At 45.6% G+C, this 25,641-nt stretch overlaps 1 protein-coding gene and 1 long non-coding RNA gene across 3 annotated transcripts; both read left to right on the top strand.

The window, feature by feature from the left end:
- The first annotated feature begins 9,343 nt into the window (after window positions 1-9,343).
- On the top strand, window positions 9,344-9,648 carry LOC139332737 (uncharacterized). Its single transcript, XR_011602298.1, has 2 exons — window positions 9,344-9,483; window positions 9,559-9,648. It is a non-coding gene; the product is annotated as an uncharacterized lncRNA (long non-coding RNA).
- Window positions 9,649-24,749: 15,101 nt separating this feature from the next.
- LOC139332722 (progonadoliberin-1-like) lies at window positions 24,750-25,297 on the top strand. Of its 2 annotated transcripts, none has more exons than XM_070964807.1 (3): window positions 24,750-24,944; window positions 25,034-25,132; window positions 25,208-25,297. In XM_070964807.1, exons 1-3 carry the CDS (start codon window positions 24,771-24,773, stop codon window positions 25,253-25,255), a joined length of 321 nt encoding a protein of 106 aa, XP_070820908.1. In that variant the 5' UTR covers window positions 24,750-24,770; the 3' UTR covers window positions 25,256-25,297. The 2 variants fall into 2 exon arrangements, with proteins under 2 accessions (XP_070820908.1, XP_070820907.1); XM_070964806.1 differs by having other exon boundaries at window positions 25,031-25,132.
- Window positions 25,298-25,641: the final 344 nt, after the last annotated feature.

The following is a 25,641-nucleotide window of genomic DNA, read 5'->3' as shown; positions in this document are numbered from 1 at the left end:
AAACTCATTTTTATAGAGTTTTCTTTGGTTAGTATTAGTTAGGTCTCTTTTATATTTAGTTAAACTCTCATTTATAGAGAGTTTTCTTTGGTTAGTATTAGTTAGGTCTCTTTTATATTTAGTTAAACTCATTTTTAGAGTTTTCTTTGGTTAGTATTAGTTAGGTCTCTTTTATATTTAGTTAAACTCTCATTTATAGAGAGTTTTCTTTGGTTAGTATTAGTTAGGTCTCTTTTATATTTAGTTAAACTCTCATTTTTAGAGAGTTTTCTTTGGTTAGTATTAGTTAGGTCTCTTTTATATTTAGTTAAACTCATTTTTAGAGTTTTCTTTGGTTAGTATTAGTTAGGTCTCTTTTATATTTAGTTAAACTCATTTTTAGAGTTTTCTTTGGTTAGTATTAGTTAGGTCTCTTTTATATTTAGTTAAACTCTCATTTTAGGAGAGTTTTCTTTTGGTTTGGATTATTTCATTTGTTTGAAAAGCACCCACTCGCTCTTTTCGTTGTCTTGGTCTTTTGCCTTTTGTAATTTAAAACAGGTTTGAATACTTTGATTTAAATCATTGTTACTTCCCCACCCCTAGCCAGCTGGGTCGTAACAAAAAGCGGGGGCTCGTCCGGGATATCTGTTAAAAGATTCCCGAAGGTCAGTTATAGTTTAAACCAGAGTGTTTACATGGTTTTGTCTTAGTAACTGTCTGTGTGGTGGTGATGTCGTTCGCTTTGCAGCAGTTTTTGGCCAGTCCTTCGTTGGACAAATTGGACGGCTGCCGCAAAGATGATCTGGCGCAAGTTGCGACTTATTTCAGTTTCTCGTTCCAGAAACAAATTCTGAAAAGGGAGCTTAAAGCTCTTGTTCTAGATAAACTGGTAGAGCTGGAGATGATCGGGGTGCCGGCGGAAGATGCTCCTCCCGGTGCGCAAACTGTCTCAGTAGCAGTAACTCCGTTAACGCTGCCTCGGTATGAACCGCTGTCTGTTAGTACTGACTCCAGAGCGGAGGCGAAGCTGGACGTACAGCTTGCACGTCGCCAGATGGAAGCTCAGGAAACGGCACAGGAGAGGCAGCTCCAGCTGGAGATAAAACAGCTGGAAATCGAGGCTAACAAAGCCGCGCGGCTACGCCAGCTACAGCTCGAGGCTCATATCTAGCGAGCTGGGTCGTAACAAAAAGTTGTGTCTCGTCCGGGATATATGTTAAAAGATTCCCGGACAAGTTGGACAGCTGCCACAGAGATGATCTGGCTCAAATTGCGGGTGGGGTTAGAGATCCTCTTGGTGCTGGCTCAACCAGAGCCAGCTATGCTGGAGAGTGATCCTACCGGTGCTCCAACAGTCTCAGCAGCAGAGACTGGAACGGCTGAGCGGCCGCAAACTCCGTCCACGCTGCCTCGGTATGAACCGCTGTCTGTTAGTACTGACTCCAGAGTGGAGGCGAAGCTAATCGTACAGCTTGCACGTCGCCAGATGGAAGCTCAGGAAACGACACAGGAGAGGCAGCTGGAGATTAAACGGCTGACAAAGCCGTGCGGCTACGCCAGCTAGAGCCCGAGGCTCACCCGTAGCGAGCTGGGTCATTACAAAAAGTGGTGGCTCGTCCGCTGTCTGTTAGTACTGACTCCAGAGTGGAGGCGAAGCTAATCGTACAGCTTGCACGTCGCCAGATGGAAGCTCAGGAAAAGACACAGGAGAGGCAGATCCAGCTGGAAATAAAACGGCTGGAAATCGAGGCTGATAAAGCCGCGGCTCGAGGCTCACAGAGACACCCGCGCGCCGAGAGCATTCGCTGATGCCCCAGGTATCTCCTTCCTCTACCACTTCTCAAAAACCTTTTGACATTAGCAAACACATTGCTGTAATTACTGTGTTCCGAGAAACTGAAGTAGACTCGTACTTTGCTTTGTACTTTGCACTCCTACTTAGCGAACGCATCGCTACCGCATCGCAGTGGCCGCCAGAGGTGCGGTGTCTCCTGTGCAGTGTAAGGTGGGAAAGCTCAGGAAACTGTAGCTGCGCTCCCAGTGGAGGACAGCCCGCACTACGATTTAAGGTTAAAGCTGCAATTTTACGTGCTTATGAGCTGGTCCCTGCAGCACAGGCAGACATTTAGAAATGATAAAAAGCCCCTCATCAGACCTACAGTGAGAAATGTTTGTCTGAGCATGGTGGTATATTTGATTGAACAGGAAGTCGCCACTCTCACCTCCGCTCTGTGCTTGTGGACGAATATGCGCTCACTCACAAGACTGTTGTCCAGTCAGTCTGTGTTGATCAGTCCCAGTATACTACAGCAGCACAGCAGCATTCACAAAGCACGTAGCCCAAGGAGGGAGGACAGAGAGCGCTTTTACTGTCACAAAGCTGGACCTGTGTAATGTTTTCAACTTCTTTTTAGCATTAGTAACCATACTCCGCTGGGACAGTCATCACCATGCTCTTTATTTGCTTCACTCCTGCTGCCATACAAGTGACGTACTCTCTGACCTCATGACGCAGACACAACGTGTGTTGCCAGATACTACATCCCTCCCCTTCTACCCTGCCATTAAGACAAGTAGCGGGGATTATTCTGCCCTTTGTCACTGTCTGTCTAAGCCACAAAGTGTGTGAGATGATCTGGCCGCCTGCTGGTTCTTTGAGCTCTACTGTCCTGCTGGGAAGCGTCATCAGGCGCTATTTCAGCAGTTCCAGTTACACGATTCGGCTCAGCAGCGTCTTCTTCAGGCTCAACCCATAGCTTCACAAATGATGCATGACGCATCATCTTCTTGTCATCCTTTTCAATAAGGACTGATTGACCTTTTCGATCCATCGCTGAATAGGGGTCACGTTCAGATGGTGTTGAAAGTTTGTTTTTCTTCTGTTGCCGTAAGAGCACTTTGTCACCCTGCTTCCTTTTGCTCTTCTGACTCTGTCTGCATTTATACGTCCCTTCTCCTTCCTCACAGCATCAGCTGTGCGAACAGCAGCATCGTGTCTTGTAGGCTGCAGCTGGGATTCTGACAGTTCAGGGAGTTTGGTTCTGATCTGGCGGTTGAATAGTAGCTCGGCCGGGCTGCGACCTGTGACACACTGCGGGGTGCTGCGGTAAGCCAGAAGAAAAACGTCCAGCTCAGTGCGCCAGTCCTTTCCTTCAGCATGAGCTGCACGTATGGCCTTACAAAGAGCTCTGTTCTGCCTTTCAACTTCGCCATTTGCCTGCGGCCAGTATGGCGTGACACGACGATGTGTGCTCCCATGTTCCTGTAGATTTGAATTCCTTTGACACAAATGGAGTACCATTGTCTGTCCCAATGCATTCTGGGAGCCCGTATGTTGCAAATGAGTGTCTCAGACCATTTATTATGTTGACAGAGGTGGGTTTCTGAAGGATGTCAACACTCACCCACCTGGAGGAATAGTCAGTCGGTACCAGCAGATGGTGTCCTGATGGAAATGGTCCACACATGCCTAATGCGAGCATCTGCCATGGTTTTGCTGGGAGCTCTGGCCTATAGGAACCTCCTGTGAAGTCAGACTGTTGATTTGGCATACATGACATGACCTCACTAGCTCCTCTGCTTGTCGATCAACTCCAGGCCGCCACACTGTTGTTCTCAGTCTCTGTTTTGTTTTAACTGTTCCTTGATGACCTTCGTGTGCTAACGTCAGCGTCTGTCATCGTGCGGCCTGAAGAATTACATTTCTGGAACCTCTCATCACGGTTTTCCCCACAGTGGAAAGCTCAGATTTGACTGTTTGATAAACAGGTTCACATTTACTCCAGTTACCAGTTTTGATACAGTCCCGTAGAGTAACTGGAGTGAGGTCTGCTGCTGACCATTCCTCCGTTTGTCGTGGTGTGAAGGCAACACTGCATGTTGAGCCACCCAGTAAACGTGGTCCTCCATTGTACCTTTCTGTACTGGCTGGTTGACTGTCAGGCGTGACAGCCAATCAGCTGCATTCTGTGGGCCTGCTTTATACACGACCTTGAAGCGACAGGGCTGCAGCCGCAAAGCCCATCTTTCAATCCTGGCTGCTGGTTTGGACTTTGGTGAATAGATCGTTTCTAGAGGTTTCTGGTCAGTGACCAGCACAAAGTCCTTTCCGTAGAGAAATACATGAAATTTCTCACATGCCCACACGATAGCGAGTGCTTCTCTTTCAGTATGGGAATAGCGACGCTCTACATCAGACAAGGCACGGCTGGCATAGCAGACAGGTTTGTGTGTTCATCACTTTGTTTCTGGCTCAGTGTCGCTCCTAATCCCACTGGACTAGCATCCACAGCCACATGTGTCTCTGCATCTTGTTTGAAGTATGCCATTACATGTGAACTGGCCAGCTGTCTCTTTAACTCCACAAATGCTGTTTCCTGCTCTGATCCCCAAGTCCATTTACAGGATTGCCTTGTGAGCCTCCTCAGTGGTTCGGATGTTGTGGCTAGATTAGGGATGAACCTGCCACAATAGTTCACAAGACCCAAAAAACTCCTCTCCTCAGCAGCATTAGTCGGTGGACGTGTATTTTCCACTGCCTCGATCTTAGACTGAGCTGCTCCTATTCCGTTCTTGGACAGCACGTGTCCATAAACTCCAGCTGTGACATTGTGAATGGACACTTTTTGCTGTTGACTGTCAGATGCCTCTCTTGCAATGGTTGCCGTTGACTTGGTGCAGCCTCTCATCGTGTTGCTGTATGGTTTCTCCTGATACGATGATGTCATCTGATATGTTGTGCACTCCAGGGATGCCTTGCAGTACTTGTCCAATGATGTGTTGATATATCTCAGCTGCAGATGAGATACCAAACATCAGTCTCTTATAACACCACAGGCCTGTGTGTGTTACAGAAGTGGTGAGTGATCTGGACTCTGGCTCCAGCTCTATTTGATGGTACCCCCATTTCAGATCGAGTTTCAAGAATACTGTGGCTCCTGTCATGTCCTCCAGTATGTCGTCGATGACGGGGATTGGGTGCCTTTCTCTCACTATGGCCTCATTTGCCCTGCGCATGTCCACACACAGTCTAGGCTCTTTCTTACCATGCACACCAACAAGAGGTGATACCATGGTGTCGGTCCATTTACTCTCTCAATGACATCATCTTCCTGGAGTTGTTTCAGTTTCACCTCCGCTTGTTTCCTCACACTGAAAGGTATCCTGCAAACAGGTTGTGCAACTGGCTGTACGCTGTCGTCCACATGCAGCTTCAGCTGAAAGTCTTTCAGTTTTCTAAGCCCTGAAAACAGTCTTTGTATTTGTCCTCTGTGTCAGCTGTGGAAGCTGTCGTATCTTGTGGCTGGATTGTATTCACATGTTCAATAGGTCCAATGTGTAGAAGTCCCAGTTTCACAGCAGTGTGTCTGCCTAACACACAAACTTGTGCCTCGTCAATCACTCAGACTGTTGCTGTGATGGTTTCTGATGTCTCATTAGCTTTGAATTCAGCTGTGAAAACACCTTTTACATGTAGTGGTGTTGTAGAGCCAAATGGATAGACTCTCTTCTCTGGACGCTGCAGCTTGATGTAACTCTGACTTCAACTGCTCAAACTTGGATTCTGTCACGATATTACATGAAGCCCCCGAGTCTATCAACATGTCAACTGGTTGGTCATTTATTAATATGGACAGTGTCCCCTCGGCAGCACAGTCATTCACTGTGAACACATGCTCATCTTCACTGTCACTGGTCCTTGGTGTGTTACTGTGGTTGGGACTCTGTTTACTTTATGCATCCTCTTTGTCTGACACATCTTTGCGAAATGTCCTTCTTTTCCACAGTTATTACACTTTTTGTTCTTCGTCACTGTGCACTCACGGCTCATGTGTCCGGCACGCCCACATCTGTAACACTTGATGCTGTGCTCATCACGTGCTGACTGACTTTGGTGTTTAGTGAATCTGGATCTTGCAGATTTATCTCTACTTTTTGTCACATTTGCTTGGCACGCATGACATGACCTCACTAGCTCCTCTGCTTGTCGATCAACTCCAGGCCGCCACACTTTTGTTCTCAGTCTCTGTTTTGTTTTAACTATTCCTTGATGGCCTTCATGTGCTAACATGACATGTGACTGTCAGGCGTGACAGCCAATCAGCTGCATTCTGTGGGCCTGCTTTATACACGACCTTGAAGCGACAGGGCTGCAGCCGCAAAGCCCATCTTTCAATCCTGGCTGCTGGTTTGGACTTTGGTGAATAGATCGTTTCTAGAGGTTTCTGGTCAGTGACCAGCACAAAGTCCTTTCCGTAGAGAAATACATGTAATTTCTCACATGCCCACACGATAGCGAGTGCTTCTCTTTCAGTTTGGGAATAGCGACGCTCTACATCAGACAAGGCACGGCTGGCATAGCAGACAGGTTTGTGTGTTCATCACTTTGTTTCTGGCTCAGTGTCGCTCCTAATCCCACTGGACTAGCATCCACAGCCACATGAGTCTCTGCATCTTGTTTGAAGTATGCCATTACATGTGAACTGGCCAGCTGTCTCTTTCACTCCACAAATGCTGTTTCCTGCTCTGATCCCCAAGTCCATTTACAGGATTGCCTTGTGAGCCTCCTCAGTGGTTCGGATGTTGTGGCTAGATTAGGGATGAACCTGCCACAATAGTTCACAAGACCCAAAAAACTCCTCTCCTCAGCAGCATTAGTCGGTGGACGTGTATTTTCCACTGCCTCGATCTTAGACTGAGCTGCTCCTATTCCGTTCTTGGACAGCACGTGTCCATAAACTCCAGCTGTGACATTGTGAATGGACACTTTTTGCTGTTGACTGTCAGATGCCTCTCTTGCAATGGTTGCCGTTGACTTGGTGCAGCCTCTCACACTTTGCACACTCGGTGCGTGGTCCCTTGGCTGTGCTGACATTGTGTTTGTTGTCTGTCATTGTTAATCTTTAAATGCTTGTTCAATCTAAAAAGAACAAGGTTTCTTTTCCTGTGTTACAACAGCATGGTTAATCACAAATTTATTGAAGATTATTCCGTTACATAGATATATTAGCACTATTCAAAACTGCAGGAAGTGCCTAGTCACCACATTGTATGACCTAATGAGATCAAATTATTGCATAATAAGTACCCTGGCCACAAACGTGCTGTTGCTAATGCAGGTTTTGCTTTACCTTCAATGTAGCACCAAAAAGCAAAAGGCACTGGTAATGGTACTCCTGGTTATACTGGGATGGGGTTCGATTCCCTGCAGTGTCCTGCTGATTATTTTGGCATGTACATGAAGGCATCTTTAATTACTCCTCCATATCACTTTTCACGTCAGTGTTTTAAATATTGTTACATAAAGGTGTATGTCATACGTTAATATCAGCTTTAAAGCACAACACATCCAACTGAATTCCTGCTCAGTAAAATGTACATTCAATGGCTAAAAAACACATTCTTTATGTATTAGCTTTATGTCCATTGGCTGCACACCACATTGTATACAGAACACAAACCACACTGTGCATTGAACAAACTTGTGTCTGATCTTTTACAGATTTGTACAGCTCTGCTAATGTCGACCACACTTACAGCAAGTACTTGGGCTGCCAACAGGGGTCGCTATGATTGCTCTTTTATATATATATATATATATATATATATATATGCGTGCGCACACACACCTCATCAATTTTGGCGAACTGGTGGATCAGGCCCGTCCAGAATTAATCCACGCCCGCCCATTTATCACGTTCTGCATCCGCTACTGGGTCAAAGGTCAAAATGAAGAGATCATCACATATCACCAAGAGGACGAGCATCCTGTCAAAAATGGACGTCTCCGTCCTTCTTTCATTGAAACGAGGACGTTTTCCCACTGATGGCTGTGACTCATGCAGGAGGGATTATCATCTTCATCTTCCTCACAGGCAGGACGGTTACTGATCAGTCTGAAGCTGCTGAAGAGCTGCTGAACACACAAAGTGCACGAATGGACGATCGGCTCTCTCCTTCATCTCTCTCCTTGTCTCCTCGCTTCCCTTTCTTTTCTCTCTGCCGTTGATTTTTTATTCAGAGTAGATGTTTGGCTGCAGGATCGTCTCACAAACTGGAATTAAGAGGTGACGTGTGGACAGATAATTACTGAATGTCTTATTTCATGTTCATCCTCTTAACTTTTAGGATCCATGAACAATGTTTACTGGAGACATAACTGCTATTTTCTCTTAATGTAGAACAATGTGCTTATTTTAGTATTAAATATAATGGATAACATGTTATTTTTAATCTACATCACATACTTGATCACATGTTTCTCTGTGATCTGTGATGATGCATCAGTCACTGGAGGCCATTTCTCTGCAGAATTAGTACTTTTTTCAAAGTATTTTTCCATTAATGTATTGGTACTTTTACTCAAGTAAAGGATCTAAATACTTCTTCCGCTGTCATGCACAACACCGACCAACAGAGCGAGTGTGTGTTACTCACTGTGGCATGGCACAGGCCATGGCTGGAAACGCTCAGGTGAGTCAAACCCGGTGATTATTGACTGTTATAAATAAACTGCTATGAAGAAGAAGAAAAGTCTTTGTCTTTCATGCTTTTGGTCATGTGTGTGTGTGTGAATCTGTTCACAGCATCATCATCATCATCATCATCATCATCATCATCATCATCATCATCATCATCATCATCATCATCATCATCACATCCTGCTGGACCACTCAGCACAATCACAGTTAATTCCCAGTTTTTGAAAAACCAGTTTCACTGTGTTTCACCTCCACTGACTGCTGACCCCTCGCTCCTCAGCCAGGAGCTGTTAGTGCACATCAACACGCACCAAACGCACCTGCTGGAGGTGTGCACTGGACTGAGCCCCCTCCTCATTTACTTTGTCTCCGTCATCAGTGGATGACTTTCAAAATGCACAGACGCAGCAGAAAGGCAGGCAGGAAATGGCTCATCCATCGTCATGTGTGATCTGTTAAACAGCTCTGCGGGTCGCCAGTAAGTGCTGCCTAATCCCACTTTGTGACCCCCTGTGAGGAAGAGCTGGGCTCAGAGGAAGGTTCATATAAACCTTAGCTGATGCTGCAGCAGGATTCACAAAGGAAAGCAGACCTGGAGTCAGAGGGTCAGTCAGAGTCACTTCAGGCTGAGCGTGACAGAGGAAGTGAGGATCAGTGACATGCTTGTGTGCCGTCTGAAGCCCCCTCCCCTCAGAATGGCTCCTCAGAGCTTGGCGCTGTGGCTGCTGCTGGTGGGCGCGGTGCTGTCGCAGGGCGGCTGTCAGCACTGGTCGTATGGACTGAGCCCGGGAGGGAAGAGGGAGCTGGACGGCCTCTCCGACTCACCGGGAAACGTGAGCCAGCGTCAGCCTCGCTGCCTTCTCCTCTCCACTCCGCTCCGCTGCGCTTTGCTTGAATTCATCGTGATGTTTGTTTTCAGCAGATGCTCGAGGGCTTTCCACGCGTGGACCCCCCCTGCAGCGCTCTGGGCTGTGCAGAGGAGCCACTTTATCCCAAAATGTACAGGATGAGAGGATTTCTGGTAAGTTTTCTAATTCTTTGTAGTTTTCCTGATGGTGCTCAGAGGTTTGATCTCATGGTTGTGATTGTCTTTCAGGACAGCGTCTCCAACAGGGACAATGGACACAGAACATTTAAGAAATGATGCCTGATTGTTTCCTCAATAAATCACTGTATTAGCATATCACAGGCGTTGTGGTTATTGGCTGACTGACTGGATGTTTTCTGTTCTTGGAGGATTTAAATTCCTGGTGATTCTTGTTTATTCTCCAGCAGTTTCAAACTTCCTGATGACGTTGAACACAGCTGGAGCAACAGAAAATATGCACATTAACTCTAAAAATCCCGTTCAGTGTGACGCTGAATGGAAAGCTGGTGTGCTTTGGCTGCTTTAGCTGATCGACAGCATCAGGAGTGTCAGAGACAAACACAGTGACGATGTGACAAACATCAGCTGTGTGAGCACCAACGCCGAGCTGCAGGAGCGAAAGCTGCTGTTTAAATACCTGATGGCCTCAGACGCAGCATCAGTTTAACTGCGCGTCAGCAGGAGGATTGAAGTGTATTTTAGTACATTTGAAAATGTACTGTGCACGGTCTTCTGTTAGTTTTCTCATTACAATAATAATATTTATTTGTATTGAACCTTTCAAACAAGAATTGCAGCTCAAAGTGCTTTACAACAAAGAAATCACGTGCATCAGGTGCTTCCAGCAAAAAGACATGAAAGCAGGGAGAGAAAATGAATGTGATGGAGAATCAAACCTCGTAATGATGAAGAAAGAAAAGCATGAAAATAAAAACAATGCATGAGATGAGACGGAAAATGAAACAGACACACACAGAACACAGAAAACCGAGTAAAACACAACAATTCGAGGCAGTGCAGCAGTGAACGAACACGAGGCGAAGCCCAGAGCTTCAGGAGCAGGTCACAGTGGGTCAAAGCAGGGGCGGAGCCACGGGCGGGCATGGGCGGAGCCACGGCGGGCATGGGCGGAGCCACGGCGGGCATGGGCGGGCCCGCGTAAGACCGCCCAATCAGAAATTCAAATAAAAAATAAATAAATAAAACCATTTTCACAGTTATGTCCCATATTATTAAAAACTCACTTGTTTGGGTCTCTGGTGCTGCCACACACATACAAAGTGTGAAACACTTCGGATCTGTCAGCGCCCTGCCTGCAGCGTCCACACAGGCCGTTTGAATTCGGCGCTCGGTGTCTCTCCACCCAGCGCCACCTTCCCACAGATCCGCTGTCAGGTTATCGAAAGCACTGTGCTATGAATCATGTCCAGGCGTTGTTCTGTTATTGGCTGTAAAGAGGAGCACAAATCGCTCCATCGGCTCCCAGCCGACAGAAGAGCACCGTGGACTGAATTCATTTTTCAATGAACCATGAACTCTTTTTGGAGTTTAAAATATAGATATTCATGAATAGTAAAGATCCACTTCGTTCGTGTCAGACAAGACGATTTCTCTTCCTTCAAACTCCATTTAAACTGTATGTTTAACAGCCCAGTTTATTATTAATAATAATAATCATCATCATCATCATCATCATCATCATCATCATCATCATCATCATCATCATCGGGGATGAAGCCCCAAACCCCTTATTAGGTAGGTGCTGAACACTTTCTGCCGTAACACAGTAGTAGTAATGTAGTAGTGATGTGTCGGTCGTGTGTTGGTTTGAAGTGAACGGTTGGAGCCAGAGCGCGAGCCGCTTTGGGCTTTTTGTTTTGTTTGTTTTGTTTTCGTTTTTTTCTCAACTTTTTCCGTTCAAGCCGCACGTGATTGGTCAAATAGTTGATGTGTGGTGGCTTCAGTGTGTGTGTGTGTGTGTGTGTGTGTGTGTGTGTGTGTGTGTGTGTGTGTGTGTGTGTGTGTGTGAATGAAGCCGTACAGTATAAAACGAACTGTTAGATATTAAGATTTAAGATTAAGATTAAGATTTACTGTTATTGATCACTGCACACACACACGTTACAGGGAGGAGACACACGCGCACGCACGCCATGCACTGTGAAATTATCTTCTCCGCTTTTGACCCTTCTTGGTCCGTCGTTCTTCCGGCCAGCCGCCAGCCAACGCCGGTGCCCGCGGACTCATCCTCTTTCGTCAGCGTTGGTCAGACGGTGACCTTCTGCATGTTTTTAGTGGGTTATTTAAGGAGGAAATGTTGTTAGTGTAAATCAGGTTTTGAAAGCAGGATTTTTACGCTGTGGGATTTGTACCTTTAAGGGAGTCAAAGATATGAGTGGACAGACCTGATCAGCACTGACAGCATGTCACACTCACCGGCACATAACACTCATGACAGCTCACATTTACAGCAAGCGGCGCAGAGATGAGCTGCCGCTGATGGCAGAAAAGACGTCTTCATGGTTTTAAAGCCACAGGAGAAAAAGTAGACTTAATGCAAGTAACACAGATGAGATTTAAGATTAGAATTAATATGAAAGCACTGAGCCACCAGTTGGAAACATTTGTGCAGTGCAGCCAAGCTTTATTCAAACCTAAATAACTGTGTTTTGAATTCAATAATACCAACTTCAGGTGAATTCAGAGTGGAAGGCTGAAGGTTTCCAGGCTGAAGGAAACATCAGCTACAGAATAAAAACTCTTGAAACAGATTGAGGTACTTGTACTTTCCTTGAGCATTTACTTTATACTTGTAGTCTCCTACATTTTGGAGGAAAATATGTTATTTTTTTCTGACAGCTGTAGTTTCGAGTTGCTTTGCAGATGAAGGTTCAAAACCTGCAATGAGCTGAAAGAATCCAAAATATTTTCATGGAGTGAAATAAGCCACCTCAGAGGATGTAAAATGAGTGAAAGCAGCTCTTCTCACATGGTAATGCATCAGTGACAATGAGATAATATTGTAGCATATAAATGTGACACGGACAGAGCCCATTATGACTGATTTGTGAGTAATTTTACACTTTAACTGTAACTAACACTGAGGCCGCCATCAAAGATGACACCAAAGATGATATGTGGGGTAGTTTCCACTTTTCATCTGCAATTAAACAAACAAGATGGACTGAACACATTGATTTTGGTCCACAAACTGAAGTGGTCTCTTTCTCTGAGGACCAGCTGTTTTAGCCTCTGGCTCCATCTCATGGTGCTGAAATGTCTTGCAGTTACTTGATGAGTAGACCAAACAGATTTCATGACATCCTGATGTTTCCCTGTTTTTACATATGTCCACAGGCTTCTTGAACCTTCAACTTTTCCTCAAAGACACTCTCTTGAACTGTTGTTTGTCTCTTGTTCTGATGTTTCAGGGTATAAGGTTCATTTATTTGTCATTGTACAACACAATGAAAGGACAGCTATATTCCCTTTATGCTCCTCACAAAACAAAAATGGATGAATGAATGAATAAAAGGTCCAAAAATGAAAACAGTTTCTATGGTGAAGTGCAGAGGATGAGTTCAGAAATCTCACAGCCTGATGGAAGAATCTTAAAAAAAAAAAAAGAAAAAAAAGGAGCCATGTGTTCCTGGATTAGCCCCGCCCACCAAAGTGTCATCGTGTGTGCAGCCAATGGGATTGAAGTGGCTTTGATGTAGTTCTAGAATGGAATTGGCTTTGATGCCAGACCAATAAATTCAGCTGTGAACCCCAGCAGAGCAGTATCGACCTTGGATTTACACACAAGAGAGATACGCGTTCCTCAGTACAGATTATTACATCGATTCATTTATTGATTGATTATTATTCTGCTACTGACGAACACATTGTACTACGAGATTGTCTACTACAGGTGACTAGTGTCTACTACAGAGAACTGCTTTCTACTACAGACAACTGCTCTCTGCTACAGACAACTACAGCCTACTAGACAGTCCAATGGAGGAGAGAGGCAACCCCAGAAGCTACCAAAGGGGTCCATTGGCTGGTCCTGCTCGTCAGGCCCATCCAATCCATCCCGCTGAATTCTCCCATCTGCAAAATGCCTTTCAACGCAGTCAGAGCCAGATCAACCATCTGAAGATCCAGTTGAACCAGGTGTGGTATGAAAGGGATCAACTGAGGACTGAAAAGAAGAGACTCGGCTACACTGTCTCCAACTTGGAAAGAGAAATTTGCAGACGGGATGAGCTTCTGAAAGCCAGCTCTCAAAAAACGAACAGCGCTGAACAGGCAGAAACCATCCTGCGCAAGGAGGTGAGCGAGATGGCAGAGAACCAGGAGAGACTGCAGATGACGGTGAACCATCTGGAGCAGCAGCTCCAACAGAGGGACACCGAAATCGTGGATCTCAAAAAGGAGAAAGACCATCTCTCTGACCTGCTCAAAGAGGCTGCAGACCACACCAAAGCTCTCGAGGAGAAGCTTCTAGAGCAGCTGGTCAAGAGCGAACAGACCTGGCTCCAGGAGAAGAGCGAGATGGAGGAGAACCAGGAGAGACTGCAGATGACGGTGAACCATCTGGAGCAGCAGCTCCAACAGAGGGACACCGAAATCGTGGATCTCAAAAAGGAGAAAAACCATCTCTCTGACTCGCTCAAAGAGGCCACAGATGCTACAGAAGCTCTCGAGGAGAAGCTCACAGAGCAGCTGGTCGAGAGCGAACAGACCTGGTGCCAGGAGAAGAGCGAGATGGAGGAGAACCAGGAGAGACTGCAGGTGACGGTGAACCATCTGGAGCTGCTACTCCAACAGAGGGAGACCAAAATCGTGGATCTCAAAGAGGAGAAAGACCATCTCTCTAACTTGCTCAACGAGGCCACAGACTACACCGAATCTGTTGAGGAGGAGCTCCTAGAGCAGCTGGTCAAGAATGAACAGACCTGGCTCCAGGAGATGAGAGAGATGGAGGAGAACCAGAAGAGACTGCAGGTGACGGTGAACCATCTGGAGCAGCAGCTCCAACAGAGGGACACCAAGACAGCAAAGAAGGCAGCGGCAAAGAAGAGACGCAGCTTCTGGTCTCACCTGAACTGCTTTAAGGCTGGACAGACAGAGGTCACAGTGAGGTAAAGGTGCAGGTTTCTCAACTTGTGTAGCAGCAGGTGACAGATTTGTCAGAGTTCAACTCTTTGTATTGTTTGGCAACCAGACTCGATACTGAGCTAGGTTTGGGGGGGGGGCTGATTTGTACATACACTTAGTTTTGATTTGTTAGCTTCAGTAGGCTTAGGGGTGCTTTTCTCTTGTATTTTGCTTCTCGTTTTGTTTCCATTTGAATAGTAGGCCTCATTTAGGAGGGTTTGTTTTCCATTTTGTTTGGTGTTGTATTTAGGTAGCTCTCATTTATAGAGAGTTTTCTTTGGTTAGTATTAGTTAGGTCTCTTTTATATTTAGTTAAACTCTCATTTATAGAGAGTTTTCTTTGGTTAGTATTAGTTAGGTCTCTTTTATATTTAGTTAAACTCATTTTTAGAGAGTTTTCTTTGGTTAGTATTAGTTAGGTCTCTTTTATATTTAGTTAAACTCATTTTTAGAGAGTTTTCTTTGGTTAGTATTAGTTAGGTCTCTTTTATATTTAGTTAAACTCATTTTTAGAGAGTTTTCTTTGGTTAGTATTAGTTAGGTCTCTTTTATATTTAGTTAAACTCATTTTTAGAGAGTTTTCTTTGGTTAGTATTAGTTAGGTCTCTTTTATATTTAGTTAAACTCATTTTTAGAGTTTTCTTTGGTTAGTATTAGTTAGGTCTCTTTTATATTTAGTTAAACTCATTTTTAGAGTTTTCTTTGGTTAGTATTAGTTAGGTCTCTTTTATATTTAGTTAAACTCTCATTTTTAGAGAGTTTTCTTTGGTTAGTATTAGTTAGGTCTCTTTTATATTTAGTTAAACTCATTTTTAGAGTTTTCTTTGGTTAGTATTAGTTAGGTCTCTTTTATATTTAGTTTAACTCTCATTTTAGGAGAGTTCTCTTTTGGTTTTCATTATTTCATTTGTTTGAAAAGCACCCACTCGCTCTTTTCGTTGTCTTGGTCTTTTGCCTTTTGTAATTTAAAACAGGTTTGAATACTTTGATTTAAATCATTGTTACTTCCCCACCCCTAGCCAGCTGGGTCGTAACAAAAAGCGGGGGCTCGTCCGGGATATCTGTTAAAAGATTCCCGAAGGTCAGTTATAGTTTAAACCAGAGTGTTTACATGGTTTTGTCTTAGTAACTGTCTGTGTGGTGGTGATGTCGTTCGCTTTGCAGCAGTTTTTGGCCAGTCCTTCGTTGGACAAATTGGACGGCTGCCGCAAAGATGATCTGGCGCAAGTTGCGACTTATTTCAGTTTCTCGTTCCAGAAACAAATTCTGAAAAGGGAGCTTAAAGCTCTTGTTCTAGATAAACTGGTAGAGCTGGAGATGATCGGGGTGCCGGCGGAAGATGCTCCTCCCGGTGCGCAAACTGTCTCAGTAGCAGTAACTCCGTTAACGCTGCCTCGGTATGAACCGCTGTCTGTTAGTACTGACTCCAGAGCGGAGGCGAAGCTGGACGTACAGCTTGCACGTCGCCAGATGGAAGCTCAGGAAACGGCAAAGGAGAGGCAGCTCCAGCTGGAGATAAAACGGCTGGAAATCGAGGCTAACAAAGCCGCGCGGCTACGCCAGCTACAGCTCGAGGCTCATATCTAGCGAGCTGGGTCGTAACAAAAAGTTGTGTCTCGTCCGGGATATATGTTAAAAGATTCCCGGACAAGCTGGACAGCTGCCACAGAGATGATCTGGCTCAAATTGCGGGTGGGGTTAGAGATCCTCTTGGTGCTGGCTCAACCAGAGCCAGCGATGCTGGAGAGTGATCCTACCGGTGCTCCAACAGTCTCAGCAGCAGAGACTGGAACGGCTGAGCGGCCGCAAACTCCGTCCACGCTGCCTCGGTATGAACCGCTGTCTGTTAGTACTGACTCCAGAGTGGAGGCGAAGCTAATCGTACAGCTTGCACGTCGCCAGATGGAAGCTCAGGAAACGACACAGGAGAGGCAGCTGGAGATTAAACGGCTGACAAAGCCGTGCGGCTACGCCAGCTAGAGCCCGAGGCTCACCCGTAGCGAGCTGGGTCATTACAAAAAGTGGTGGCTCGTCCGCTGTCTGTTAGTACTGACTCCAGAGTGGAGGCGAAGCTAATCGTACAGCTTGCACGTCGCCAGATGGAAGCTCAGGAAAAGACACAGGAGAGGCAGATCCAGCTGGAAATAAAACGGCTGGAAATCGAGGCTGATAAAGCCGCGGCTCGAGGCTCACAGAGACACCCGCGCGCCGAGAGCATTCGCTGATGCCCCAGGTATCTCCTTCCTCTACCACTTCTCAAAAACCTTTTGACATTAGCAAACACATTGCTGTAATTACTGTGTTCCGAGAAACTGAAGTAGACTCGTACTTTGCTTTGTACTTTGCACTCCTACTTAGCGAACGCATCGCTACCGCATCGCAGTGGCCGCCAGAGGTGCGGTGTCTCCTGTGCAGTGTAAGGTGGGAAAGCTCAGGAAACTGTAGCTGCGCTCCCAGTGGAGGACAGCCCGCACTACGATTTAAGGTTAAAGCTGCAATTTTACGTGCTTATGAGCTGGTCCCTGCAGCACAGGCAGACATTTAGAAATGATAAAAAGCCCCTCATCAGACCTACAGTGAGAAATGTTTGTCTGAGCATGGTGGTATATTTGATTGAACAGGAAGTCGCCACTCTCACCTCCGCTCTGTGCTTGTGGACGAATATGCGCTCACTCACAAGACTGTTGTCCAGTCAGTCTGTGTTGATCAGTCCCAGTATACTACAGCAGCACAGCAGCATTCACAAAGCACGTAGCCCAAGGAGGGAGGACAGAGAGCGCTTTTACTGTCACAAAGCTGGACCTGTGTAATGTTTTCAACTTCTTTTTAGCATTAGTAACCATACTCCGCTGGGACAGTCATCACCATGCTCTTTATTTGCTTCACTCCTGCTGCCATACAAGTGACGTACTCTCTGACCTCATGACGCAGACACAACGTGTGTTGCCAGATACTACATCCCTCCCCTTCTACCCTGCCATTAAGACAAGTAGCGGGGATTATTCTGCCCTTTGTCACTGTCTGTCTAAGCCACAAAGTGTGTGAGATGAGCTGGCCGCCTGCTGGTTCTTTGAGCTCTACTGTCCTGCTGGGAAGCGTCATCAGGCGCTATTTCAGCAGTTCCAGTTACACGATTCGGCTCAGCAGCGTCTTCTTCAGGCTCAACCCATAGCTTCACAAATGATGCATGACGCATCATCTTCTTGTCATCCTTTTCAATAAGGACTGATTGACCTTTTCGATCCATCGCTGAATAGGGGTCACGTTCAGATGGTGTTGAAAGTTTGTTTTTCTTCTGTTTCTGTAAGAGCACTTTGTCACCCTGCTTCCTTTTGCTCTTCTGACTCTGTCTGCATTTATACGGCCCTTCTCCTTCCTCACAGCATCAGCTGTGCGAACAGCAGCATCGTGTCTTGTATGCTGCAGCCGGGATTCTGACAGTTCAGGGAGTTTGGTTCTGATCTGGCGGTTGAATAGTAGCTCGGCCGGGCTGCAGCCTGTGACACACTGCGGGGTGCTGCGGTAAGCCAGAAGAAAAACGTCCAGCTCAGTGCGCCAGTCCTTTCCTTCAGCATGAGCTGCACGTATGGCCTTACAAAGAGTTCTGTTCTGCCTTTCAACTTCGCCATTTGCCTGCGGCCAGTATGGCGTGACACGACGATGTGTGCTCCCATGTTCCTGTAGATGTTTTGAATTCCTTTGACACAAATGGAGTACCATTGTCTGTCCCTATGCATTCTGGGAGCCCGTATGTTGCAAATGAGTGTCTCAGACCATTTATTATGTTGACAGAGGTGGGTTTCTGAAGGATGTCAACACTCACCCACCTGGAGGAATAGTCAGTCAGTACCAGCAGATGGTGTCCTGATGGAAATGGTCCACACATGCCTAATGCGAGCATCTGCCATGGTTTTGCTGGGAGCTCTGGCCTATAGGAACCTCCTGTGAAGTCAGACTGTTGATTTGGCATACATGACATGACCTCACTAGCTCCTCTGCTTGTCGATCAACTCCAGGCCGCCACACTGTTGTTCTCAGTCTCTGTTTTGTTTTAACTGTTCCTTGATGACCTTCGTGTGCTAACGTCAGCGTCTGTCATCGTGCGGCCTGAAGAATTACATTTCTGGAACCTCTCATCACGGTTTTCCCCACAGTGGAAAGCTCAGATTGGACTGTTTGATAAACAGGTTCACATTTACTCCAGTTACCAGTTTTGATACAGTCCCGTAGAGTAACTGGAGTGAGGTCTGCTGCTGACCATTCCTCCGTTTGTCGTGGTGTGAAGGCAACACTGCATGTTGAGCCACCCAGTAAACGTGGTCCTCCATTGTACCTTTCTGTACTGGCTGGTTGACTGTCAGGCGTGACAGCCAATCAGCTGCATTCTGTGGGCCTGCTTTATACACGACCTTGAAGCGACAGGGCTGCAGCCGCAAAGCCCATCTTTCAATCCTGGCTGCTGGTTTGGACTTTGGTGAATAGATCGTTTCTAGAGGTTTCTGGTCAGTGACCAGCACAAAGTCCTTTCCGTAGAGAAATAGATGTAATTTCTCACATGCCCACACGATAGCGAGTGCTTCTCTTTCAGTTTGGGAATAGCGACGCTGTACATCAGACAAGGCACGGCTGGCATAGCAGACAGGTTTGTGTGTTCATCACTTTGTTTCTGGCTCAGTGTCGCTCCTAATCCCACTGGACTAGCATCCACAGCCACATGAGTCTCTGCATCTTGTTTGAAGTATGCCATTACATGTGAACTGGCCAGCTGTCTCTTTCACTCCACAAATGCTGTTTCCTGCTCTGATCCCCAAGTCCATTTACAGGATTGCCTTGTGAGCCTCCTCAGTGGTTCGGATGTTGTGGCTAGATTAGGGATGAACCTGCCACAATAGTTCACAAGACCCAAAAAACTCCTCTCCTCAGCAGCATTAGTCGGTGGACGTGTATTTTCCACTGCCTCGATCTTAGACTGAGCTGCTCCTATTCCGTTCTTGGACAGCACGTGTCCATAAACTCCAGCTGTGACATTGTGAATGGACACTTTTTGCTGTTGACTGTCAGATGCCTCTCTTGCAATGGTTGCATGACTTGGTGCAGCCTCTCATCGTGTTGCTGTATGGTTTCTCCTGATACGATGATGTCATCTGATATGTTGTGCACTCCAGGGATGCCTTGCAGTACTTGTCCAATGATGTGTTGATATATCTCAGCTGCAGATGAGATACCAAACATCAGTCTCTTATAACACCACAGGCCTGTGAGTGTTACAGAAGTGGTGAGTGATCTGGACTCTGGCTCCAGCTCTATTTGATGGTACCCCCGTTTCAGATCGAGTTTCAAGAATACTGTGGCTCCTGTCATGTCCTCCAGTATGTCGTCAATGACGGGGATTGGGTGCCTTTCTCGCACTATGGCCTCATTTGCCCTGCGCATGTCCACACACAGTCTAGGCTCTTTCTTACCATGCACAACAACAAGAGGTGATACCATGGTGTCGGTCCATTTACTCTCTCAATGACATCATCTTCCTGGAGTTGTTTCAGTTTCACCTCCGCTTGTTTCCTCACACTGAAAGGTATCCTGCAAACAGGTTGTGCAACTGGCTGTGCGCTGTCGTCCACATGCAGCTTCAGCTGAAAGTCTTTCAGTTTTCTAAGCCCTGAAAACAGTCTTTGTATTTGTCCTCTGTGTCAGCTGTGGAAGCTGTCGTATCTTGTGGCTGGATTGTATTCACATGTTCAATAGGTCCAATGTGTAGAAGTCCCAGTTTCACAGCCGTGTGTCTGCCTAACACACAAACTTGTGCCTCTTCAATCACTCAGACTGTTGCTGTGATGGTTTCTGATGTCTCATTAGCTTTGAATTCAGCTGTGAAAACACCTTTTACATGTAGTGGTGTTGTAGAGACAAATGGATAGACTCTCTTCTCTGGACGCTGCAGCTTGATGTAACTCTGACTTCAACTGCTCAAACTTGGATTCTGTCACGATATTACATGAAGCCCCCGAGTCTATCAACATGTCAACTGGTTGGTCATTTATTAATATGGACAGTGTCCCCTCGGCAGCACAGTCATTCACTGTGAACACATGCTCATCTTCACTGTCACTGGTCCTTGGTGTGTTACTGTGGTTGGGACTCTGTTTACTTTATGCATCCTCTTTGTCTGACACATCTTTGTGAAATGTCCTTCTTTTCCACAGTTATTACACTTTTTGTTCTTCGTCACTGTGCACTCACGGCTCATGTGTCCGGCACGCCCACATCTGTAACACTTGATGCTGTGCTCATCACGTGCTGACTGACTTTGGTGTTTAGTGAATCTGGATCTTGCAGATTTATCTCTACTTTTTGTCACATTTGCTTGGCACGCATGACATGACCTCACTAGCTCCTCTGCTTGTCGATCAACTCCAGGCCGCCACACTTTTGTTCTCAGTCTCTGTTTTGTTTTAACTATTCCTTGATGGCCTTCATGTGCTAACATGACATGTGACTGTCAGGCGTGACAGCCAATCAGCTGCATTCTGTGGGCCTGCTTTATACACGACCTTGAAGCGACAGGGCTGCAGCCGCAAAGCCCATCTTTCAATCCTGGCTGCTGGTTTGGACTTTGGTGAATAGATCGTTTCTAGAGGTTTCTGGTCAGTGACCAGCACAAAGTCCTTTCCGTAGAGAAATACATGTAATTTCTCACATGCCCACACGATAGCGAGTGCTTCTCTTTCAGTTTGGGAATAGCGACGCTGTACATCAGACAAGGCACGGCTGGCATAGCAGACAGGTTTGTGTGTTCATCACTTTGTTTCTGGCTCAGTGTCGCTCCTAATCTCACTGGACTAGCATCCACAGCCACATGAGTCTCTGCATCTTGTTTGAAGTATGCCATTACATGTGAACTGGCCAGCTGTCTCTTTCACTCCACAAATGCTGTTTCCTGCTCTGATCCCCAAGTCCATTTACAGGATTGCCTTGTGAGCCTCCTCAGTGGTTCGGATGTTGTGGCTAGATTAGGGATGAACCTGCCACAATAGTTCACAAGACCCAAAAAACTCCTCTCCTCAGCAGCATTAGTCGGTGGACGTGTATTTTCCACTGCCTCGATCTTAGACTGAGCTGCTCCTATTCCGTTCTTGGACAGCACGTGTCCATAAACTCCAGCTGTGACATTGTGAATGGACACTTTTTGCTGTTGGCTGTCAGATGCCTCTCTTGCAATGGTTGCCGTTGACTTGGTGCAGCCTCTCACACTTTGCACACTCGGTGCGTGGTCCCTTGGCTGTGCTGACATTGTGTTTGTTGTCTGTCATTGTTAATCTTTAAATGCTTGTTCAATCTAAAAAGAACAAGGTTTTTTTTCCTGTGTTACAACAGCATGGTTAATCACAAATTTATTGAAGATTATTCCGTTACATAGATATATTAGCACTATTCAAAACTGCAGGAAGTGCCTAGTCACCACATTGTATGACCTAATGAGATCAAATTATTGAATAATAAGTACCCTGGCCACAAACGTGCTGTTGCTAATGCAGGTTTTGCTTTACCTTCAATGTAGCACCAAAAAGCAAAAGGCACTGGTAATGGTACTCCTGGTTATACTGGGATGGGGTTCGATTCCCTGCAGTGTCCTGCTGATTATTTTGGCATGTACATGAAGGCATCTTTAATTACTCCTCCATATCACTTTTCACGTCAGTGTTTTAAATATTGTTACATAAAGGTGTATGTCATACGTTAATATCAGCTTTAAAGCACAACACATCCAACTGAATTCCTGCTCAGTAAAATGTACATTCAATGGCTAAAAAACACATTCTTTATGTATTAGCTTTATGTCCATTGGCTGCACACCACATTGTATACAGAACACAAACCACACTGTGCATTGAACAAACTTGTGTCTGATCTTTTACAGATTTGTACAGCTCTGCTAATGTCGACCACACTTACAGCAAGTACTTGGGCTGCCAACAGGGGTCGCTATGATTGCTCTTTTATATATATATATATATATATATATATATATATATATATATATATATATATATATATATATATATATATATATATATATATATATATGCGTGCGCACACACACCTCATCAATTTTGGCGAACTGGTGGATCAGGCCCGCCCAGACTTAATCCACGCCCGCCCATTTATCACGTTCTGCATCCGCTACTGGGTCAAAGGTCAAAATGAAGAGATCATCACATATCACCAAGAGGACGAGCATCCTGTCAAAAATGGACGTCTCGGTCCTTCTTTCATTGAAACGAGGACGTTTTCCCACTGATGGCTGTGACTCATGCAGGAGGGATTATCATCTTCATCTTCCTCACAGGCAGGACGGTTACTGATCAGTCTGAAGCTGCTGAAGAGCTGCGGAACACACAAAGTGCACGAATGGACGATCGGCTCTCTCCTTCATCTCTCTCCTTGTCTCCTCGCTTCCCTTTCTTTTCTCTCTGCCGTTGATTTTTTATTCAGAGTAGATGTTTGGCTGCAGGATCGTCTCACAAACTGGAATTAAGAGGTGACGTGTGGACAGATAATTACTGAATGTCTTATTTCATGTTCATCCTCTTAACTTTTAGGATCCATGAACAATGTTTACTGGAGACATAACTGCTATTTTCTCTTAATGTAGAACAATGTGCTTATTTTAGTATTAAATATAATGGATAACATGTTATTTTTAATCTACATCACATACTTGATCACATGTTTCTCTGTGATCTGTGATTGTAGCACACCCGCCGAGAGATGGTGAAAGACCCGACTGATGGTTTAACTTTTATTGTTGTCACACACCTTCTTTAAACCAACCAGAACTGTCAAATAAACAAAAGCAAAGCAATCAATTTTCTGCTTGCATCTGTAATAGATAGCAATCCAACACAGCACTTTCTCCGACAACACAGCGTTATACCACGCAATAAGCCGCCAATTTACTAAACAAGCGGTCAACAGAGTTAACATATCTCCTATATAAATCGACATATATTGTTGAGTAAAAACCTGAACACACTAACCTTGTGCCTCCTCAGGGGTAACTAGAAAATGTACAGCCTTTGAAATATTAAATTCCTTTTCACCTTGCCTTTAAACTTTTATCAACTCTTTTCCGTTAGCTCTCAAAAGCCTCTGTCAAATACCTTTATTTTTCCGGTAGCGTAATACAGGAAGCAATGAAGTAAAAAATGCTGGTCTTCAAAATAAAATATTAGCATTCATAAACGGAACCGCCAGCTCCAAAACAGGTGAATATATATATATAAAACAGAGGAAATTACATTTTCAATCAGGATCATTAAATTTACAAATGAGGAAATCACGCTGAAAAGCATACTCAACATCAACATATAAACAATGCAGGCTGTCCTCTGGTAGACAAAGCGAGAGACAGCAAGAGCAAAATAAAGTGGGATAGTTACAGTGATGATGCACCAGTCACTGGAGGCCATTTCTCTGCAGAATTAGTACTTTTTTAAAAGTATTTTTCCATTAATGTATTGGTACTTTTACTCAAGTAAAGGATCTAAATACTTCTTCCGCTGTCATGCACAACACCGACCAACAGAGCGAGTGTGTGTTACTCACTGTGGCATGGCACAGGCCATGGCTGGAAACGCTCAGGTGAGTCAAACCCGGTGATTATTGACTGTTATAAATAAACTGCTATGAAGAAGAAGAAAAGTCTTTGTCTTTCATGCTTTTGGTCGTGTGTGTGTGTGTGAATCTGTTCACAGCATCATCATCATCATCATCATCATCATCATCATCATCACATCCTGCTGGACCACTCAGCACAATCACAGTTAATTCCCAGTTTTTGAAAAACCAGTTTCACTGTGTTTCACCTCCATTGACTGCTGACCCCTCGCTCCTCAGCTTAGTGCACATCAACACGCACCAAACGCACCTGCTGGAGGTGTGCACTGGACTGAGCCCCCTCCTCATTTACTTTGTCTCCGTCATCAGTGGATGACTTTCAAAATGCACAGACGCAGCAGAAAGGCAGGCAGGAAATGGCTGAAAGTTGATGGTTAGTGGTTTGAAGCTCGTCCCTCGTCATGTGTGATCTGTTAAACAGCTCTGCGGGTCGCCAGTAAGTGCTGCCTAATCCCACTTTGTGACCCCCTGTGAGGAAGAGCTGGGCTCAGAGGAAGGTTCATATAAACCTTAGCTGATGCTGCAGCAGGATTCACAAAGGAAAGCAGACCTGGAGTCAGAGGGTCAGTCAGAGTCACTTCAGGCTGAGCGTGACAGAGGAAGTGAGGATCAGTGACATGCTTGTGTGCCGTCTGAAGCCCCCTCCCCTCAGAATGGCTCCTCAGAGCTTGGCGCTGTGGCTGCTGCTGGTGGGCGCGGTGCTGTCGCAGGGCGGCTGTCAGCACTGGTCGTATGGACTGAGCCCGGGAGGGAAGAGGGAGCTGGACGGCCTCTCCGACTCGCCGGGAAACGTGAGCCAGCGTCAGCCTCGCTGCCTTCTCCTCTCCTCTCCGCTCCGCTGCGCTTTGCTTGAATTCATCGTGATGTTTGTTTTCAGCAGATGCTCGAGGGCTTTCCACGCGTGGACCCCCCCTGCAGCGCTCTGGGCTGTGCAGAGGAGCCACTTTATCCCAAAATGTACAGGATGAGAGGATTTCTGGTAAGTTTTCTAATTCTTTGTAGTTTTCCTGATGGTGCTCAGAGGTTTGATCTCATGGTTGTGATTGTCTTTCAGGACAGCGTCTCCAACAGGGACAATGGACACAGAACATTTAAGAAATGATGCCTGATTGTTTCCTCAATAAATCACTGTATTAGCATATCACAGGCGTTGTGGTTATTGGCTGACTGACTGGATGTTTTCTGTTCTTGGAGGATTTAAATTCCTGGTGATTCTTGTTTATTCTCCAGCAGTTTCAAACTTCCTGATGACGTTGAACACAGCTGGAGCAACAGAAAATATGCACATTAACTCTAAAAATCCCGTTCAGTGTGAGGCTGAATGGAAAGCTGGTGTGCTTTGGCTGCTTTAGCTGATCGACAGCATCAGGAGTGTCAGAGACAAACACAGTGACGATGTGACAAACATCAGCTGTGTGAGCACCAACGACGAGCTGCAGGAGCGAAAGCTGCTGTTTAAATACCTGATGGCCTCAGACGCAGCATCAG

Source organism: Chaetodon trifascialis, chromosome 6, assembly GCF_039877785.1.
Source record: "Chaetodon trifascialis isolate fChaTrf1 chromosome 6, fChaTrf1.hap1, whole genome shotgun sequence".
Lineage (NCBI taxonomy): Eukaryota > Metazoa > Chordata > Actinopteri > Chaetodontiformes > Chaetodontidae > Chaetodon > Chaetodon trifascialis.
Note: the sequence above shows the minus strand (reverse complement) of the source record. Positions and strands in the feature narration are given on the sequence as shown.

What these genes read in the sequence shown, in the direction of transcription:
- LOC139332722 (XM_070964806.1), top strand. Translation starts at nt 24,771, where the DNA reads ATGCTTGTGTGCCGTCTGAAGCCCCCTCCCCTCAGAATGGCTCCTCAG. An exon ending in TCTCCGACTCGCCGGGAAAC is followed by an intron (nt 24,945 to 25,030) that starts GTGAGCCAGCGT and finishes GTTTGTTTTCAG; the next exon opens with CAGATGCTCGAGGGCTTTCC. An exon ending in ACAGGATGAGAGGATTTCTG is followed by an intron (nt 25,133 to 25,207) that starts GTAAGTTTTCTA and finishes ATTGTCTTTCAG; the next exon opens with GACAGCGTCTCCAACAGGGA.